At 42.3% G+C, this 20428-nt stretch overlaps 1 protein-coding gene across 2 annotated transcripts in view; it reads left to right on the top strand.

The window, feature by feature from the left end:
* Window positions 1–778: 778 nt before the first annotated feature.
* LOC308692964 (UDP-glucuronosyltransferase-like) overlaps window positions 779–20428 on the top strand; it is a gene marked incomplete at its 5' end in the record, with an annotated part of 68193 nt that continues 48543 nt past the window's right edge. The window contains one exon of one of the 2 annotated variants that reach the window (XM_081369626.1): window positions 779–1131. In XM_081369626.1, coding sequence (XP_081225752.1) covers window positions 865–1131 — 267 coding nt within the window. Of the gene's footprint in view, window positions 1729–20428 lie in introns of both variants that reach the window. The other variant, XM_081369623.1, reaches the window with a different exon arrangement.

Genomic DNA, 20428 nt, shown 5'->3' with positions numbered 1-20428 from the left:
TTTTACTTTGTAATGTGTTAAATATGAATATTTTTCTTACACAAACTAATCACTTTGCTTCAGAAGGCCTTTATTAACCCCCCGGAGCCATGTGAAGTTCGTTTATGATGGATGGATACACGTTTTTGAGCTTCAATCTGTTGGTTGCAGTCCACTGACATTATAAAACTTTGAAGAGCCAGGATATTTTTAAAAATAACTCTGATTGTATTTGTCTGAAAGGAGAAAGTTATATACATCTAGGATGGCTTTAGGGTGAGTAAATCATGGGGTAATTTTCATTTTAAAGGGAACTAATCCTTTAAGGTTTAAAATCAGTAAAACAAGCAATTTACAGAATGCAACAGTGGCACCAAAAAGTATTTGGAGACTCACTTTTAAATGTTTGAATTTCACTGGTTTTTCCCACAAGAAATTCAATATAATAGCTGTCATCTTGCCCTTGCTGCTTGTCATCAGCTTCAAATGTAAAGAGAACCAGCATGTTCCTGATCTTGTTGTAAATGATTCACTAGTGAACTTTGTCTCAAAAAGAAAAAAAAGGTTTGCCTTCAAAATCTTTAGTCAAATTGTAATAAATTAATTTTAAATAGTTAAATATGGTTAAAATATCACTCAGCTTTTTTTAATTTATGAGATCTGGATACTTTTCTCACTCTGTTACTAAGGGCATGCTTTGCTGCTTAGGAATAGAGATTGTCAACTTTTCAGGCCCTGCCTACTGTTTGTTGTTTAAACTCCCCTTTCAGGATAAAAGCCTGTGCCGCATGATGTGCAAATTCATAAGTGCTTGCAGACTTATAAGACAATCTTCTTAGCTCTTACCAATACTACAAGCTCATATGCTTGTAATTATTGCTGATTATGTATGATAGGATTTTTAGAATGGCTGCTTCTGTGTTGCTCTTGTGTCTTTTCTGCCTGGGATCAGCAGAGGCTGGAAAGTTATTAGTAGTTCCTTCAGATGGCAGCCATTGGACAGGCATGAGGCCTTTGGTGGAGGAGCTTGGCCGTAGAGGAAACCTGGTGGTGGTCGTCATCCCAGAAGCGAGTCTGAGTATGGGTCCAGCACAGCACACCACTACTCTGACATATCCAGTACCCTACACCAAGACCCAGCTGCAAGAGCAGGTGAATGCAGGTGTTTCTACTTTGATAAGTAAAAATTTATCTACAGATTTGGCCAGGTTTCAGAGTTTCCACAACACTATGGATCTGCTTAATTTTCTTATAACCCGGAATGCTGAGGGTTTGCTCTCCAACGAAGCTTTGATGAAGAAACTGCAAGATTACAACTTTGATGCTATTCTCACAGATCCATTTGAGCCCACTGGAGCTATAGCTGGTGAATATCTCTCAGTTCCAGCCATTTATATACAAACAAGCCATCCTTGTGGTGCCGATGCTCTTGCCAGTCAGTGTCCAATTCCAGCCTCTTATGTTCCACAACCTTTAACTCACTTTACTGACCACATGAATCTTTGGCAAAGAAGTGTGAACCTGGTAAGGACTCTCCTGCAGCCCATGGCTTGCGGACGTATGTTTGCTCGTGCAGATGAGATTGCCTCACGTGTACTGCAGAAAAAAACATCGATGGTGGAGATCTTGAGCCGTGCAGCTCTCTGGTTTATGCATTCAGACTTTGTTTTACAATTTCCACGTCCGTTGATGCCAAACATGATCGTAGTCGGAGGAATGGACAGCAAGAAAGCAAAACCTCTGACACAGGTTAGTAATTTAATAGCTCTTATTTTGCCACTACTACTTATTATCATCCTCAAATGTAAAGTAAAATTTGCCAATATCACAGTTTCAAAAGGAAGACACTTCAGAAATAAACTTATTAATATATTCAACTGGAATGAAATACATCTCAATAGGTCTTTTCATGATCAGACAGCAGTTTTTTTGGAACTTTTGAGAGATTTTAAGTAATTTGTGAAATTTGCAACAGTAAGTGGGATCAAGTAATGCATGCATTAAGATGTTGGAAGAGGGAGAAACTCTCTGAGCCTTATCACAGTTCTGTGTAAGAAAAGAAAACAAAAGTTCTAAAACATGTTTGACAGTTTCTGGAATTTTATCTTTTTACAAAACTCTACGAACTAGTTCTTAGAGTTTCTGTGTCTAGTTCTCCAGTTTCTGTGTCCAGGGGCAAAGTGCAAAACCTCCCCAGCGCCCACACACCTCCTCCTCCAGTCCGTTCAGCACAATGTGCTCAATGAATGAATGTATAAACAGAAATATATTTAAATTTTCTCGCTCTAGATGTCATTAATATTTTAATCATACCATCCATTTTATTATTTATCTTTTCTGACAAATCCTTAATTTCAGTTGTCAACTAATTTACAGTAATTCCAGTAGCAGTGTGCAATCTCGCTCTAAACTGATGCAGTTGCCTTGCAGTTCCTACAGAGGGAAGTCTCACTTTTGGAAACTGTGAGGCATGCATGGTTTTGGACCGTTAGTTTTTGTATAAGCCAATCATGCCATACATGATCACAATTTGCAAGCTTATCTGGTCAACAAGGCTTCTATCCCTATAAACACACATGCAGATAAAAGGCCAGTATTTAAAGACAGGCTGTGTTTGATTTTTATCTTCAAGCTCATTCTTCACTATTTTAAAAAGAAATGTTTAATAGGGCACAACTAGAATTAGTAATGAACTTTAATAAGAAATTGTTTCACAGATTTTAGTGTCTGTTTCAAATGTAGCATTTTAAAGTGTCTTGGTTTTTGGTTAGTGCTTGTATAATAGGTTATAGATTAGTGATAAATAGATTTAATAGTATTCTGTAATATTTCGATTTCTGTTCAAATGTGAGGTAAAATTGAAAATACAAATTTTAACACGTCCTCATCCATTTTTAAATCTTTAGTTACTCTACCAGCACATCCAGTATTTTGCTTATGTTGCACCTTATGACATTTCATGCTACCATGAGTTTTGCATTTGACAAAAATCATTTATAAAAAGTAGTTTTCCTCACCCCCAACCCCCCACCCCCCTTTTTAAAAATATTTGTAAACTTTCACCCCGATTGGTTGTTTCGCCACCTTATTTAGATAAAGTCCCACCCAGCTGCAAGGATCTCCACCTCTGCTTGCATAAACCAGACTTATTGTGAGATATTGGAGTAGTTTAAGCTACACATTTCCTGGTTGTTTCTTGTCGACCTCACCTACAGCTGGCAAAAGCCACAGTGAGAGATTTTATTATACCACTGATAAAATGGCTGGCGTGTGGTTGCTCCTGGTTCTGTTCCTCTTGGGTTCAGCTGAAACTGGGAAACTGTTGGTTATTCCATCAGATGGCAGTCACTGGTTAGGAATGAAGCCTATTGTGGAGGAGCTGGGGAGGAGAGGAAACCAGGTGGTGGTCGTCATTCCAGAGGCGAGTCTGAGTATGGGTCCTTCACAGAATACCACCACTCTGACATATCCAGTGAACTACACCAAGGCTGAATTAGAAGCAGACTTAGCAGATCAGTTAAAGACAGTTCTAAGTATTGATATCTCTACAGACCTAGCCAAGTTCCAGGTGTTCATTATTTCACTGGATCTTCTTCAAAGCTTCATAGTGAGGAACGCAGAGGGTCTGCTCTTCAACAAGGACTTGATGAATAAACTGCAAGACTACAGATTTGATGCTATTCTCACAGATCCATTTGAGCCCATTGGAGCTATAGCTGGTGAATATCTCTCCATTCCAACTATTTATATGCAAATAAACCTTCCTTGTGGTGTTGATGCTCTTGCCAGTCAATGTCCAATTCCAGCCTCTTATGTTCCACAACCTTTAACTCACTTTACTTACTGCATGAATCTTTGGCAAAGAAGTGTGAACCTGGTAAGGACTCTCCTGCAGCCCATGGCTTGCAGACATTTGTTTACTCGTGCAGATGAGATCGCCTCACGTGTACTGCAGAGAAAAGCATCGATAGTTGAGATCATGAGCCGTGCAGCTCTCTGGTTTATGCGGTTTGACTTTGCCTTGGAATTTCCACGACCGTTGATGCCTAACATGGTCATGATTGGAGGAATGGCAACTAAGAGGCCAAAACCATTGTCACAAGTAAGCTCCCATAATTACATTTGCTTGCAATTGCATGTAGCCTACATGTGCACTAACAGTATCGTTGCTTACTTTAACAAGTGTGCTAACAATGTTCACAAAATAAAAAAGGACAAAGAAGTCATGTCAGCAAGGTTCCAGAGTCTTTTATTGTTCTCTCTCATAAACAAAATAAACAACGAAACGAAAGTAGCGATTCTGTGTCTTCAACATAATAACGAATGTTCAACAACATAAAATGTGCTCAGCGTCTTCCCCATTCCCAGGTCTGCTGGCTCTATTTATCCGGAATTAGTAACAGGTGTTAATCATTTGCACTTGACCCACTTCTCACTGCTCTTCTCCACACTGCAGAATCCACTTTACCACGCCCCCTTCCCAACAAACAACATCGAAAAGTCTGTCTCTTGTCACTGAGACAAAGTAGGCTACCTTTGTTGAAGGTTGACATCCTCCTTCCTCCTGAAATACGCTGACATTTGACCATTTTCGACCATTTTCGATCGCACGTTATAATTATAGCTGAAATAATAATTTATTTGGGCTAGCTTGTGCCAAATTAAGGCAGTATGTTTTACTTTGGTTTTCGTTACAGTTCAGTGTTGTGTTATATATAATCTCTGATTATAATTGCTGCAATCTTTGTTTTTTTCTAACAGATCAGCAATTCTACAAACTGATTCTGTTTCATATTTAGACATTTCAATTTCTTGTTTTCTCTCTTTAAAACGGCTAGTTTAACCAAAAGGCTTAAGAATGAGCAACATGTTTAATATAGTGTAAGCTATACTGTAGCTTTCACATTGGTTGGAGATATAGGCAAGGCAAGGCAAGTTTATTTATAGCACATTTCATACACAAAGGTAATTCAAAGTGCTTTACTCAGAAGAAATTAAAATAATCAATAGAAATAAGAATAATTAAAACAGTTTAGAATAAAAAATAAAATAAAATACAGTACAAATAGTCGAACGAACAGTGGCACAGTGCTCATAGCTAAACAGATACAGATAAACAGATTTGGTTTAATGGTCATTTATTGGCTTTTTTTTTTTTTATGAAACCACACATATAGTGGCTGGGTATGGTTGTAACATCACCACCAATTCCACCAATCAGGGATAAGCTAGGATTCATATGATCCTTTAGTTATACCCACTTCCTCCCCATATGGTTGTCAATGCTGTAAATACATGCAGATTTTATAAAGACAAAAATAGATTTTTAGTTAAGAATGTAATTTTATTTACCAAAACTATATTTTGTTTAGTACTTAAAATTTTGCAGATAAAATCATATAAATTATATTAGATTAAATTGTATAGTTTCTCAGGCAAAATTTGACGATTTTAACCTGCTAATACAGCTAAACAACAGCTGACAGATGTGGTTTGTAACATTTTTAAAATGAGCACAGTTATTTTTATTTTTGATAATACAGAATGCCTAGACAGTGGAAAAGAAAGACAGATGTGTGCCGGCCAGTGTTTTTATTTTATTTTATTTGAGTAATAAATGTAAGTGTGAGTAAATCATACCTTATATTCAGTTTCTGGGCCGACCTGCACTCCAGGGTTAACAACATTGATTTTTCACCATTGTGACTCTGATTGAGAATAATCACACATAGACACACAATCTCACACACACATTAACACATTTTTGTACGAAATGTGAAAAGGGTCCATTATCTGCAGCCTTGTTCCCACAGCGGAATCAGAGCAGTTTTGTCATCCGAAATGACACTAAAGTAAATAAAAAAAATAAAAAAAATATATTATTTTATTTCATAGGCCTATATAGACAAGAACAGCAAACCAATTATAGTATCAAACTGATTAGAACATTAATAGCTGAATTTATAAGGCCTTACAGTATTCATATATATTTGATATTTATGGTATTTAGGCACTGGATTTGAATTCAGTGTAGCCTATAATACGATTTGTGTGACAGAATAACCAGAGAGAAAGAGAGAGATTATTTTATGTAAGTAGGGTTTGTGGATGCATTCTAATCTATGTATGCTAGCATCTCTTTCGGTATACATGACAACCTTTTAAAAGTACATTTTTAAGTACATTTTAAGTGACCTACTAAAGCCACTTTTTCCACCTGCATCATGAAAGTGCTTTGTGAGATTGACTCTTGTATATATTTTAACAGTATGTTGGATCATGTTAGATTTACATGGGTACTGAATTGCTCTGAAACCAGTGCAGGATTTATATGTGTTTGGCTTTCTATAAATTCATTAGAATCGCATAATTGTTTTGAACATTTTGTCAAAAGGTAAAGATAAAAGCAGTAACTTTAACCTCTAATAAACTCTGAATGAACCAGAAAAAAATTTCTGGATTTATAAACAATTGTGAAGGGGAAAAAACTTCAGTGATTACAAATTACTATCAGTGACCTTACCTTAATTTTTTGTCTGATCAATTAAAAATGCAAATCATATATACAATGACTTGAATACACCTGTTTTATGATTGTGATGTTTTACATCTTTTTTTAATAGTTTTGAAAATAAATACACATGCAGAAACTGGGAGTTGTCTCAGAACTATTAAACAATATTAAGCCAAACTACGGTACTTCATAATACATTTTTAAGAATTTCATACTTGTCAATCTTTTTTTTTTCATTTTGATATCAGGACAGGTGTATCAACTGGAATTTTTTTTTTTACTTTATGCCTGAAAGTATCAATATATGTATGTGTGATTATTATTATTTTTCATTATTATTTTCTTTCTTTTTTTTACTTTTACCTTTTTAAAAATGATTTATTAAAAAAAATGTATTAATATCGGCCAGTGTTGAATTATAATATTTATTATTCATTGTAGTTATTCATATTTGTTTATAATAGATTACAATTAGTTTATACAGTTTAAAAAGTTAATCATAAAGCATATCTGTATATGTAGAAACTGACTTGGTACCTAATACCTTAAATTTTCATGGTACCTAATGCTTTAACTAATGTTAATATGATAAAAGTGCTATATCAACATATTAACCTGTTGCAGGTCCTTTGTACCTTTGTATGAACAAAGCTATCTTTATATAACTGTGACAGTTCTAATATGCTCGTACGTTCTTGAAATATTAACCCAGAGCTACATTTAACCCACTTGTCAGACTTTAAACCCCAGTGCAGACTTAGCGTAAAAGTCTGAGCTTATTAGTTATGCAGCCAGAGACCTATCAACACCCACTCCCCTTTTGTCTAGTTTAGAAACACCTCCTTAATTAAAAACATTCACAGTCATCTTAAATGCTGGCTGGCAGTGGATGGCAGCCACTGGCTGAGCATGAAGATCTTGGTGGAAGAGTTGTCTCGGAGGGGTCATGAGATGGTGGTCCTGGTCCCTGTAACCAGTTTTCTGATTAGGGCAACAAAATGCAACAAAAAACAATGCAAAACAACAACAACAACAACAAAAACACAGCAATTATTAATCTATGTTAATATTAATGCCTACCAGGTTCATTAATTGGGTATACCTTGGCTGCCTGGTCAGGTCAATGCAAAGAAAAATATTTTTATTGCAGGATTAACTGAGTTGTAGGCTATTACCTACATGTGTTGAATATAATAACCATAATGACCTTATTATAACAAACAAAGCTGAGACATGATGTAAATAAAATATTAATTGTGAAGTTGATTCCTATAATGGGCGCCGTATAGAGTCAGAGCGCAACGCGTCATAATCTGAAGACCACGCCCACCGGGGGGGGGGAAACAGTCCAACGGTCTCCATTGAATTTGCATTGCGAGAGGCTGCCTCCTTGTCATTTCTTGCTTCTAACAAAAGACAGAAAAATGCCTAAAAGCTGCTGTGTGACAAGGTGTACAGCAAACAAGCTTAGAAACCCAGAAATAAGTTTTCATAAGCTGTCAACCCCAAAAAACGAGCGTTTGAGGACATAAAAGTGGATATAGGCTGGAACGAATGGGTAAATTGTGGGATCCTGACACTCAGTATGCACTAAAAATACACCACGTGTGCAGTAAGTTAAACATTTGGTCACTGGTGAGTCAAATATCCAAATGTCAGTTTTATATATTATATTTCTGTAAGATAAACTATCCTGTGTTGCCGATTACGGTCTCCTCCAGCGGGCGTAGGTAGCCTACGTTAGTTCTCAGAGTAATGAGACACGTGACGCTCTGTCTCAACAGCCTGTATCCACTTTTATGTCCTAAACACTTGTTTTTTGGGGTCGAGAGCTAATAAAAACGTATTTCTGGGTTTTTTAGCTTGTTTGCTGTACACCCTCTCACACATCAGCTTTTAGGCATTTTTCTGTCTTTTGTTAAAAGCAAGAAATGACAAGGAGGCAGCCTCTCGCAATGCAAAGTCAATGGAGACTGTTGGCTTGTTTCCCCCCCGGGTGTGGGCGTGGCCTAAATGGCGGGAAAAGTTAGGACAATTCCAAGGGCCCCTGACTGACAGGGGCCCCAACAATTAGTTAACGATTAAGTAAAAACTTTTTTTATATTATACACTATATAAACCATCATCATTGAGTATATTTCAAATAATAATAACATGAATGATGTCTTTGATTTAACTTATTTTGGCAATACAAGTTTAATATCCCCATTGACCAAAAAGTAAACATTCATATTGACCGACCACACCCCCCTGTATCTGCATGAAATGGTTTGGTCCTGTGTTAGCGTGCGCGCAGTGTTTAAAGGGATACTTCAGGATTTAGCATTAAGCTTTGTATTAGTAGAAAACCTGTAGTATTTTCGAATTACCGTGCTTTCCACCCTCATATCCCCCTGAGACAAGAGATTTATGTATTTTTTGTCTGGAAAAAATCCTCCGATGACGCAAAAATCGTCATTTTGCGTCATCGGAGGATTTTCTGGCCAGAGGCTGAAGACTACAGCCAGTAGAAGGCGTTGTTCCGCATGTTTTCAGCCCGCCTATAGAGGGTGGGATCTCACTCACAGAATGTACACAGTGTCAGCCGTCTTTCTTTGGAAGCTAAGCTAGCAGGCTCTTGTTCTGTGGTCTGTGGAGAAAGCTGAATAGTAGGAGAAAGCTGAGTAAGTAGGGATTACCATCTTCCTTTTCCCGGACTTCCCGGCGAGCGAGATCGTTCAAAATGTCCGGGATTCAGCTTTTGCGTTCTGCGGTCGCCATTCATTGTTTACATGCACACCTTTTGTTTCAATCTAACTGAATTCATTCCGATTGGTGAATCTGAATGTAGTGTTTACATGAACGCTAAACAAGTGATCGGTTGATGTGCGTTTTACCCTTGCTAAGAAAATTCCCGCTCCTCCGTGAGAGATGGGAGACCCGGCGCGTCTCAGTAATGACGCCACCGGCCTCGCGCCGTTCTCCCGCGGCCGCCAGCCTCGTCCTGCTCGCCACACAGTAAACAATGAATGCCGACTGTAGAACGCAAAAGCCGAATCCCGGACATTTTGGACGATCTCTAGAGATCCCTGGCAAATCCCTGGCAAACTCATCACGTAGGCTAAGTTAGCCTTGTTGTTTTCAACTGCGCACTCTTACCGGTAGGTGTGGCCTCCTAAGGCAGCGAAGCAAGTGCATTCTGGGAGTTGTTGTCTTTCATCCACATAAGCCAAAAATACATTTTCTGGCTTTTCTCAGTCTAGAAAGCTCCAAATTCAAAAATTTCTTCACATTTCTTCTACTTAAATGACCTATTTTAAATACACATTCATCTTCCCAGAGGTGAAGTATCCCTTTAAACTTGCAGACAGTCAGTCAATGCGCCAGAAACACACAGAGACCACAATGTTGCATAGTAAAATAAAATCTGGTTTTCAACAAAGGATAGAGAGAAAAAAGAGAGGGGAAAGACAAAAGAAAGGGTGTCAATCTGTAACCCAGTTTTTCCCCAAGAAAGGTGGGTAGCCTTTAGTCTGTGAGTGGTATTAACCTGTTGTCCATAGTGAAATAAGCTAGCGTTAACTAGCTGCAGGCTAGTGTTAGCCTACATTTCATCAACATTTAATCAGTGCAGGGAAACGTTTAGCAAGATATTCATATTAAATCATTGTCCATGCCCATTTTAGTAGACTAAACAACAGACGAGTCAGCAGCACCCCAGTCTCCCCATAACTACCCCTCCCTGTCCCAGTGAAGAAGGTGAGCAACACTGTGTTAATGACTTAGCTGCATCATTCCAGGGAGTCTGTGTGGGGTTCTCTGACTGTCTCTCTTGCTCTTTTTCCCATAACAAAAAAAGAAAATGAAATATTTATTAATGACAGAAATCAAACACAAATTATTTTCTCACATAATGACCATCATGACAAATAAAATTAAAAAACAACCTCCTGTCTGTACTGGATGCAGTTAGAAACAATGAGCTTACCTCAACCTGCATGTAAGTTACAGACAATATTAAAATAATCCAGTTTGATGTGTTCATTTAGACTGAATTTTGGCCGTTAAATGATACAGATTTTATTATTCCCATCATTCCAAACCTCAAAACCTATTGTTTTAGTGATCACTTGATCTGTTTTGTAGCACTATAATAACCCTGATGTGGAAATTCCGTTTTACACGTCGGCTTTATTTTGTTGTTGGCATATATGTGCAGTTATGTTAAAAAATCTGCTGGTTTTTTTTATAGTTTTTCTTCTTTTTTTTTTTATCTGTCATTAATTTTACAATAAAAATACATTAAGAATGTGTAAAGGATTGCCTTAAGGACAGTTTTATGGTGGCTTTTAATCTTGCATCAAATAGTGAACTGCAGACTTGCATTTACAAATCACAGCATTAAATATTGTGCTAGTACTAGTATTGAACTACAAGAAGCAAGACAGTTGCAAGCCTTTGATTAGAGTTATGTAAAACTTTTGATGGGACAGTAAGGTCCTAGAGATGTGGTGACAACAGCTGCGCAGAGGGGGCCCAATTCGATTTTTTTGTCATGGGGCCCAAAATTCCTGGTGGCGCCCCTTATAAACTTCACACTTCAGTACAAGTGACAAAATATATTTTTAATGTTAGCAGCCCACACTGTAAAAATAAAAGGTGCCTGGAGGAACCTTTTGGGGTTCTTCACTTTGCCACACCGGCGGAACCGTCTGTAGATCCTCTAGGCACCCTTTAAAAAGGGCCGGTTCTCTGAGGAACCACACAGGTTTCCTGAGGAACTCTTATATAAGGCACTGTGTGGAACCACTTTGGGTGCCTCCAGGAACCAAATTTCATTTTTTTTAATATTTAATTTCATGGTGTTACTATGGTTACCTTTGACTTCTATTATAATAAACAAATTGAACCAAATACAAAATAAGAATTGTTTATTACATATTTGATATTCATTTTTATACATACACTTCCATGCACATGGGAAAAAAAGATAACTATAGATTAAAGGTCCCATGACATGCTACTTTTTGTAGGCTTTAATATAGTCCTTAGTGGTCCCTAGTACTGTATCTGAAATTTCTTTCCAAAAATTCAGCCTCGGTGCAGAATTATAGCCACTACAAGCCAGTCCCAGAATGAGCTTCCTTCAGACGGGCCGTTTCGGTGTCTGTAGCTTTTAATACTAATGAGGAGGAGAAAGGCGGCGCAAGGTGGAGGGTGGGTGTGGCCATGACCATCTTGCGCAACCGTACCATGCATGTTTGTTTACGTTGGATAGATTGCAATGGCACGAAGACACGCAGTCGTTCAAGCATTTCAGTTTAACAAAGAATCTGATCCGGATGGAGAAGCAACGGATGAAGAAGTTGCAACTCAGCGGCTCCAGCAGGACGTTTCCGAATGGTTAGTTTAAAATATTATGTCTGGATACGGTACTTTATTCGGATGGTTTATAGTTATTATCATGTAGCTAACGCTAACCTACTGTTGCCTTTTCATGAGAGATCTGTAACGTCTGTAATTTATCATGCGGATATCGCGCGCGCCATATAACCAACAGGAAAACGGTTATCTAAATAACAAAGAAATGTACAACACTCGCGTTACAGTATATGTAACTTGATGCTGTCTACCTTTACATTAGCGCAAGTAACTGCATTGCTGCATAGCTAATGTGACAGCCACATTCTACGAGTAACAAGCTAGGTAACCAAAACCAGTAAAGCAACACACTTATATATAATTTGTTGACTTACTTGTCCGACGTTCAGCAAGCCCAGCTCTGTATTGACCATTCGATGTTCATTTGTACATCCAATTATTGAGCAATTATTATGCTTCGCTCGCTCAAAAGCCATGATATCTCTCGTGGACAAACTAAAATCGCGCGTGCGCATTCTACTTCCTAGCTCATTTCTCATGGGCGAGAAATATTCTCTGGGCGGGCAAAGCAGAGACAAGGGAGGTAACATTCCTCCTTATAACGTCATAAGGAGGAGATTCAAGATCAGCGCGATTGAGCTTCCATTTTCTCAAAGGCAGAGAAAGATAGCAAAAGCTCAATTTACACTGATTAAAATTTCTAGAAACTTTGGGACCATATACAGGCTAGGGGAACTCATATTAATGTTAAAAAACCTCAGAAAGTGGAAATTTCATGTCATGGGACCTTTAATATCAATGAATACACAAAAAAATAGTATAATACATAAGCAACATGAATAATCAACCATGTATATACAATAGATAAACAAGAAAAGACATATCAACAAAATGCATGGAAACACATATGTTCCACGAAATAAATCAATGTAAAAAAATTACATTTTGACTAATTAAAAATGTCCATCTTTACTTAACTTTAAAAAGATTTGTGTTTCAGTCCGATGGTCCAAGTCCAAAACTCTATCAGATGCCAAAAACAAACAACAAACAGTGCTAATATGCAAGTGCTCATTGTGCTGTAATATTCCTGAAAATTATGATCCTAACCTTTATCTCTATACCGAAATCTCAGATGGTTAGTTATTCAGCTATTTTGAATCATAAAATGTGAAGTCTGGGATGCCATTAGACTGGAGACTGTAATGTTCACTATAGCTTTTGAAAAGCTTAAATGTGTGACTTGAATCAACAGTGTTCATAAATGGTTGTTGAGTATTCTCATGAAACAAGATAGAGGAAGTAGAGGCTTCGACCCGGAAACAGTATTAAGGTGCAGTAAAATGATCTGTTGTTCTGTGAATGTTCACTGGTGAATTCCAGTCATTTCAATAAGAATCCACACGATCAGCAATTTCGTTTGTGGTCAAAAATGTCACTATGGGACCAAGTTGGTGTGAGGTAGCCTACTTAAAGAGTTAGAAAAGTGAAAAGGTACAGCAGATTCGTTTTCCGTCTGGTTTCCCTCTTTTCTGGTGGATGGTCCAGGCACTTCAGTGATTTTCAGGTCTACAGGAGGATTTTTATTCTTGTTCAAACTTGTATTTCAGCTTACCGAGATCCCTGCAAAGTACAAAATTTACTGTTAGTAATGTTATTAAAGTGATAGTTGTGAAATTTAAATAATTTCCTCAGCTTTGTGATGTTCCAAACCTGTTTGACTTTCTGTCTGTGGAACCCAAAAGCAGATCTCAGGCATAATGCAGCCCCAGTCACCATTCAGTTTCACTGCATGAAACACAAGCAGAAAAAATTGTGTAAATCATTCATGAAACCATTCTTATGTACACTTGTCTAGTTCAATTCAATGCAACAATTTATGTAAAAATGGTTAAGCTCCAAAAATGTCCCAGAAAAGATCCTAAAAATAATCAATGAGTTCACAACTCATGTGTTATGGGTTGTGTTGTAAGTCTTCTGGAGCCATATAATATCCTAGCTTTTTCCTTTTTTTTTTTTTTTTTTTTTTTTGTCGAAAAATACTAAACTTGAAGTTATAATTCAGAGTTAAAATGTCTTATATTCAAATGCAAATGATAAAGATATAAGACAAAATGCATAGCATTATTTGTGAACCAAACCTGTGATATTATTTTTCTGAGTAACATGATTGAGATTTGAGAGCATGAGGGAAGATTTTCAGAGAATAACTGATTAAAAAACACAAGTACACAGTCAAACAATACAATTTCACACAGAGAAAGTTCATAGTAATAAAGTACTTGCATGTGGTGCAGGTAACTTACTGTAATTCAATGTTGCCACTGATATGTTCAGATCATTTTAGAAATGTAATGGTTGTTCTGGGGAAACAAAAGAACAAAGCTGATTATTCACAACATAATATTTATTGACCAGTAAATGGCTTTAAAATGGTATTTGAGAGAATGAGGGCACCTGTAGCAGTAAATTTAGGCTATAAAAATAGACCAAACTATATTAACCTGCTTTTGTTATTCATAACAAACGCCAATGACGAAATAAATTAGTTAGGCTATATCAGCAATTTGAAGACACAGTTGTACAGAATATGTTGAATTGAATGACTAAATCAATAATTTCCATTTGTTCATTAGATCAACGTAGTTAGCATCGCGGCTAAAACCTTCATACCAGATACTGTGCAATAAACAAATGGTAAACACTGTAAAAACGTAGTAATGTATAATACATTTAGTTTATATATGTGTGTGTTTGAATATATAGTAAGTAGACTCTGTATTTATATTTATTTGGCGAGTTTACAAACCTTGTAACGGAGAGCCGAACAAATGGCGGAAGCTTTGATGAGAGGAGCCGTTACTTCAAACCCGATGACGTCGATCAGCTGAGCTTTGTTGCGCGCGAGCAGCGCGAGCATCACTGAAGCGACGACAGCAGAGGAATAGCAGCAGTTCTCTTACGAGAGGTTCTCTCGTATTGCGTAGTTGCTTACGCTACGGGAAAGCCTTTCTTTCTCGAGATACTGAAGCCAAAAATTATCCTTAATTTTTATAATCTTGTCAACGCAGTGCGGCAGCCTGCAGACCTAGGGCAAGCTTACTAGCGTGCCCATTGGCTGCCCTGCGGCAACTGCAGCAGCCTACCGCTGAGCCCTTGGCGTGACGTCACGACCAATGAGCGCGCTTGGCGCGCTTAATGCGTCACAGCCCGCGAAAAGGGGTGTGGCTTAGCGTATATAAACAGGGCTCGGAGGCTGCTTCTCTGATTTCTGTCTTTTCAGCGAAGCTCTACGCATCGCTGCTCTCTGAGGAAGCCGCCGTCGAATCAAGCGACCAGCACGCCGAGGATCTCAGCCTGAGGACGCCGGCCGCCTTCGCCGCCTTCAGCTTTCCCTGCCTGCTTCGCTATCCGGCGAATATATCCTTTTACTGCTCTGTGTTGTATGTGTTTGTGTGTTCGCCCCGCGACACACTTTGCATCTAAAAGAGCGCGAGGCGTTGTTGCAAATGCCTCGCTCATCCTGTGGCTCGTGCAGAGCCGCGCTCAGCGACGGAGACCGCCACGTGATCTGCGCTCTCTGCCTGGGTTTCGACCACGCAGCCCGCGCCCTTCACGGGCGGCTGCGAACAGTGTGAGGACTTGCCGATGTCGACCCTGCGGGCTCGACTCGCCATGTTTCACGATCCTCCACCTTCTCCGGCTGCCTCTTCCGGGCCGCGTAAGAAAAAACGCCGCTCTCAAAGGCCTTCCGAGCCGGTGGTTATAGCTGAGCGCTCGCCGGAGCCCCTCCCGCGAGCCTCGCTCTCTCCTTCTCCCCCGCCCTTCACCGACGCGCAGCGGCCGGCCTCTGCCCGCACTGCCGTCGCCTCAGGGGATGAAGCAGACCAGCTGGTTACTCCCCTCTGTCAAGCCGCGCAAACGGCGCCGCTCACAAGGGATGTCAGAACGGACGGTCACGGGCTATAGCTTCCTTTACGTTACAAGGAAGCTACCCCCCCCGGATGACGCACGCCCTCTCCCCCTCTGTTCGAGCCGCGCAAGGCGCCGCTCACAAGGGATGTCAGAAGTAGACGGTCACGGGCTGGCTTCCTTTACGTTATAAGAAAGCTACCCCGCGTCTCGGTCGCGCGGGTCACTCTCCGGCCACCTCCGTTTCTCACACATTTCTCAGTCCCCTCCTAGCTCAGGCGACTAGAAATATCTATATTGCAGTAAACGAGCCTGTTATACACGCACGCCTGCAAACAAACGATGTCACAGCACATAATGACATCTTCCCGCTCTCTCTCCCTTTGTTCGAGCCGCGCAACTGCGCCGTTCTCAAGGGATATCAGAGCGGACGTCACGAGCACCGGCGAAAGGAGGAAGAGAGAGTGTTTACGTCCCGCTTAGGCCGGACTCCCTCCAATCCTCGCATATTTCTCAGTCCCCTCTAAGTTCAGGCGGCTGGAAATACTATTATTGCAGTAAACGAGCCTGTTGTAATACACGCGCGCCTGCAAACAAACGCTCGGTCATATGCTCGCACTGACTGGAAGCTCATGTGTGCCCCTGTGGCTCAGTGGCAGAACATTAGACTTCCGCACCAGAGACCCGTGTTCGAATCCGGCTCTGGCAGCAGAAAAACTTTTTTCTGCTTGCTTCTCTCGAGCTCGCGGCCAGCTTTCTTACATACAGAAAGCAAACCCGCATCTCACGGGATACAGATTTCTCAGTCCCCTCTAAGTTCAGGCGGCTGGAAATACTAATACTGCAGTAAACGGGCCTGTTTTAATACACGCGCGCCTGCAAACAAACGCCGAAACGAAACACGACGCTCGGTCATATGCTTGCACTGACCGGAAGCTCATGTGTGCCCCTGTGGCTCAGTGGCAGAACATTAGGCTTCCGCACCAGAGACCCGTGTTCGAATCCGGCTCTGGCAGCAGAAAAAAAAAAAAAAAAAAAAACTTTTTTCTGCTTGCTTCTCCGAGCTCGCGGCCAGCTTTCTTACATACAGAAAGCAAACCCGCATCTCAAGGGATACATATTTCTCAGTCCCCTCTAAGTTAGGCGGCTGGAAATACTAATGCTGCAGTAAACGGGCCTGTTTTAATACACGCGCGCCTGCAAACAAACGCCGAAACACGACGCTCGGTCATATGCTCGCACCAACTGGAAGCTCATGTGTGCCCCTGTGGCTCAGTGGCAGAATTTTACTGGAGAACCGTGTTCAAATCCGGCTCTGGCGGCAGAAAATATTTTTTCTGCTGTCTTCTCCAAGCTCGCGGCCAGCTTTCTTACATACAGAAAGCAAACCTGCATCTCACAGGATGGTGCTTGAGTATTTATGAGCGTCTAAACATATGAGCCATCAAAGCATTTGCTCTATAACGCCGATGGTGTTACAAGTGTAGAAAATGTGCCCACTCCCATGTGCTCACTGCTACACACAAACGCGGTCCCCATGGTAACGCGTTCAGAGCGCTCTCTCATAAAGCGGTCACACGCCGCTCGAGTAATAAGTGTAGTAAATGTGCCCACAACTCTGTGCTCACATCTACCTGTAACTCGCTCTGCCACTCGGTTACCCCGGGCAACAGCGGCTCAAGCCGAGGGTGTTATAAGTGTAGAAAATGTGCCCACTCCCATGTGCTCACTGCTTCACACAAACATGGTCCCCATGGTAACGCGCATAGAGCGCTCTCTCATAAAGCGGACACAAGCCGCTCGAGTACTAAGTGTAGTAAATGTGCCCACAACTTTGTGCTCACACCTACCCGCTGCTCGCTCTGCCATTCAGTTACCTCGGGTCGCACACCCTCTAAGCTCCCAAACTCTGGCCGTGTCATAAGTGTAAACTCTGCGCCCGCTCAGGTGCACGCGCACTCACTTTTAGACATTACAATCCCCACGCCGCTTTCGCGCCAGGGGTGTTTGTCAGCAAATCGCGCTCCATCCTCTGGGACCGAGCTACCGAACGCTGTACAGCCGGCCAATACTGTTCACCAGCCCCCGTGTTCGAGCACCAGCGGCGCGCACGCCGCTCCATCCTCTCTGATACAGGTTCCCCAATCCCGCGCAGCGCGGCGATCTGAACCCAGAGACCATTCGACCCCTAGCTATGCATGCGGAAGCATGGGAAGCTATTCAGGGCGCGTCAGAATGGGTGCTGAGTACTATAAAACACGGCTATTCGCTTCAATTCGCTCGTCGCCCTCCGCGCTTTCTAGCACAGACGGAGACGAAAGTGAGTTCAGAAGCTGCGCACCTGCTTCAAGCCGAAATAGCGAAGCTACTGCGCAAAAGGGCTATAGAACAGGTTCATCCTTCTCTAAGCGAGTCGAGCCTTTACAGCCGCTACTTCCTCGTACCCAAGAAGGACGGAGCGTTAAGACCTATTTTAGATCTGAGACATCTGAACAAAGCCCTCATGAGACGGCCGTTCAAAATGATCACAACCAGAAAATCCTCGCGCAGATTTGCCCAGGAGACTGGTTTATCTCTCTCGATCTAAAAGACGCATATTTTCAGATCCAGATAACTCCCCGTCACAGGCCATTCTTGAGATTCGCCTTCAACGGTCGAGTATATCAGTACACAATCCTGCCCTTCGGCCTGTCTTTGGCACCCCGTACATTACGAAATGCATGGACACGGCTCTCGCTCCCCTGAGAAAACAGGGAATGCGAATACTGAATTATCTGGACGATTGGCTTATTCTAGCGCTGTCAGAGACGGAACTTGTGTCTCACGGAACAGCGCTTCTCAGCCATCTGGAGGAGCTGGGTCTCTCGGTCACTGGACCAAGAGCTCGCTATCGCCCCGTCAGTCAATTTCCTTCTTGGAATAGAACTGGACTCGGTGGCTATGACGGCCAGACTGTCGGAGCAGCGCGCGCGCCGCATCCGCCTCCTCGCCGCATCCCTCCAAATAGGCAGCCGGGTTCCGCTGAGGACATTCCAGCGTATCCTGGGGCATATGGCCTCAGCTGCAGCAGTGCTCCAGCTGGGCTTACTGCGCATGCGCCCGCTTCAACGCTGGCTGAAAGCGCGCGTGCCCCACCGAGCCTGGGCGGCCGGCGGCTTGCGAGTCAGAGTGAATCAGAGCTGCTTTTCAGCCCTGCAGCCCTGGCTGGCAGCCGAATGGTATCACACAGGAGTGACTATGGGAGTGATTTCACACCGGAAAGTTGTCTCGACAGACGCTTCCAACCTAGATTGGGGAGCGCTCTTCGAAGGCAGACCGGTCTATGGCCGCTGGTCAGACCAGGAGAATCTCCTACACATAAACTGTCTAGAGATGCTCGCGGTCGAGAAAGCTCTCAAACACTTCCTCCCATTCCTCCACGGTCACCATGTTCTAGTCCGCACGGACAATACATTGGTAGTGGCCTATGTGAATCGCCAGGGCGGTGTCAGATCAGACGCTCTGCACCCTGGCGGAACGCCTCCTCGTGTGGGCTCAGTACTCTCTGCGCTCGCTGAGAGAGCCGCGCATGTGCCTGGCCACCTGAACGAGGGCCCCGACAGACTGTCCAGGGACAGCGTTCCCCCTGGGGAGTGGTCTCAACACCCCCAAACAGTCCAGTCACTGTGGCGCCGTTTCGGCAAAGCGAAAGTCGACCTTTTTGCGTCAAAAGACAACGCTCATTGCCCAGAGTTCTTCTCGAAGAACGAGGACACGCTGGCCCAGACCCGGCCCAGCGGCCCGCTGTATGCTTTTCCCCCGGTCTCTCTGCTGCCTCAGGTCATCAAGAGAATCAGGGAAGCGCGCCACACAGTGCTCCTCTTAGCCCCATACTGGGAGAACCAAGCTTGGTTCCCGGATCTAATACAGCTGGCAGACTCAGCCCCCTGGCCGATACCGGTGAAGAGAGACCTTTTCTCTCAAGCCCGTGGCTCGATATGGCATCCCCATCCAGAGCGCTGTCTCTGCATGCGTGGAGCCTCAACGATTACACGCTGATCTGCCAGACGGGGTCATGAACACGATCATACAATCTAGAGCCCCCTCTGCGAGGCGGCTCTACATGTCGAAATGGTCAGTGTTTAACAGATGGTGCACTGCTAAGGGGCTCGATCCACAGACATGTGGGGTATCGCGAGTACTGTGTTCCTTCAAGAGTTACTGGACGCGGGCAGGTCCCCCTCCACGCTCAAAGTCTATGTCACGGCCATTTCAGCGCTCTCTGTTCAGAGCTGGGCCGCGCATTAGGAAGGAACGAGTTCGTCATCCGCTTCCTTAGAGGAGCCAGGAGGATGAACCCCCCGCGACCCCCCTCGGTTCCTATGTGGGATCTTTCACTGGTCTTGGAGGCCCTGAAAGCGCATCCCTTCGAACCCTTGGAAACTGTGGATATGAAATACCTCACGCTCAAAACCGTTTTTCTGATAGCACTGTCTTCAGTCAAACGAGTGGTGGAACAGCTCTTTGTTTCGTTTGGCGGGCGCACCAAGGGTCTCGCCGCCTCGAAACACAGCCTGTCCAGATGGATAGTGGACGCTATTGCTGCTGCTTATGCGTCTAAAGACCTGCAGTGCCCATTGGGCATTCAAGCTCACTCCACCAGAGGCATGGCCTCGTCGTGGG

Source organism: Scardinius erythrophthalmus (genome assembly GCF_964197995.2).
Source record: "Scardinius erythrophthalmus genome assembly, chromosome: 6".
Classification (NCBI taxonomy): domain Eukaryota; kingdom Metazoa; phylum Chordata; class Actinopteri; order Cypriniformes; family Leuciscidae; genus Scardinius; species Scardinius erythrophthalmus.
Note: the sequence above shows the minus strand (reverse complement) of the source record. Positions and strands in the feature narration are given on the sequence as shown.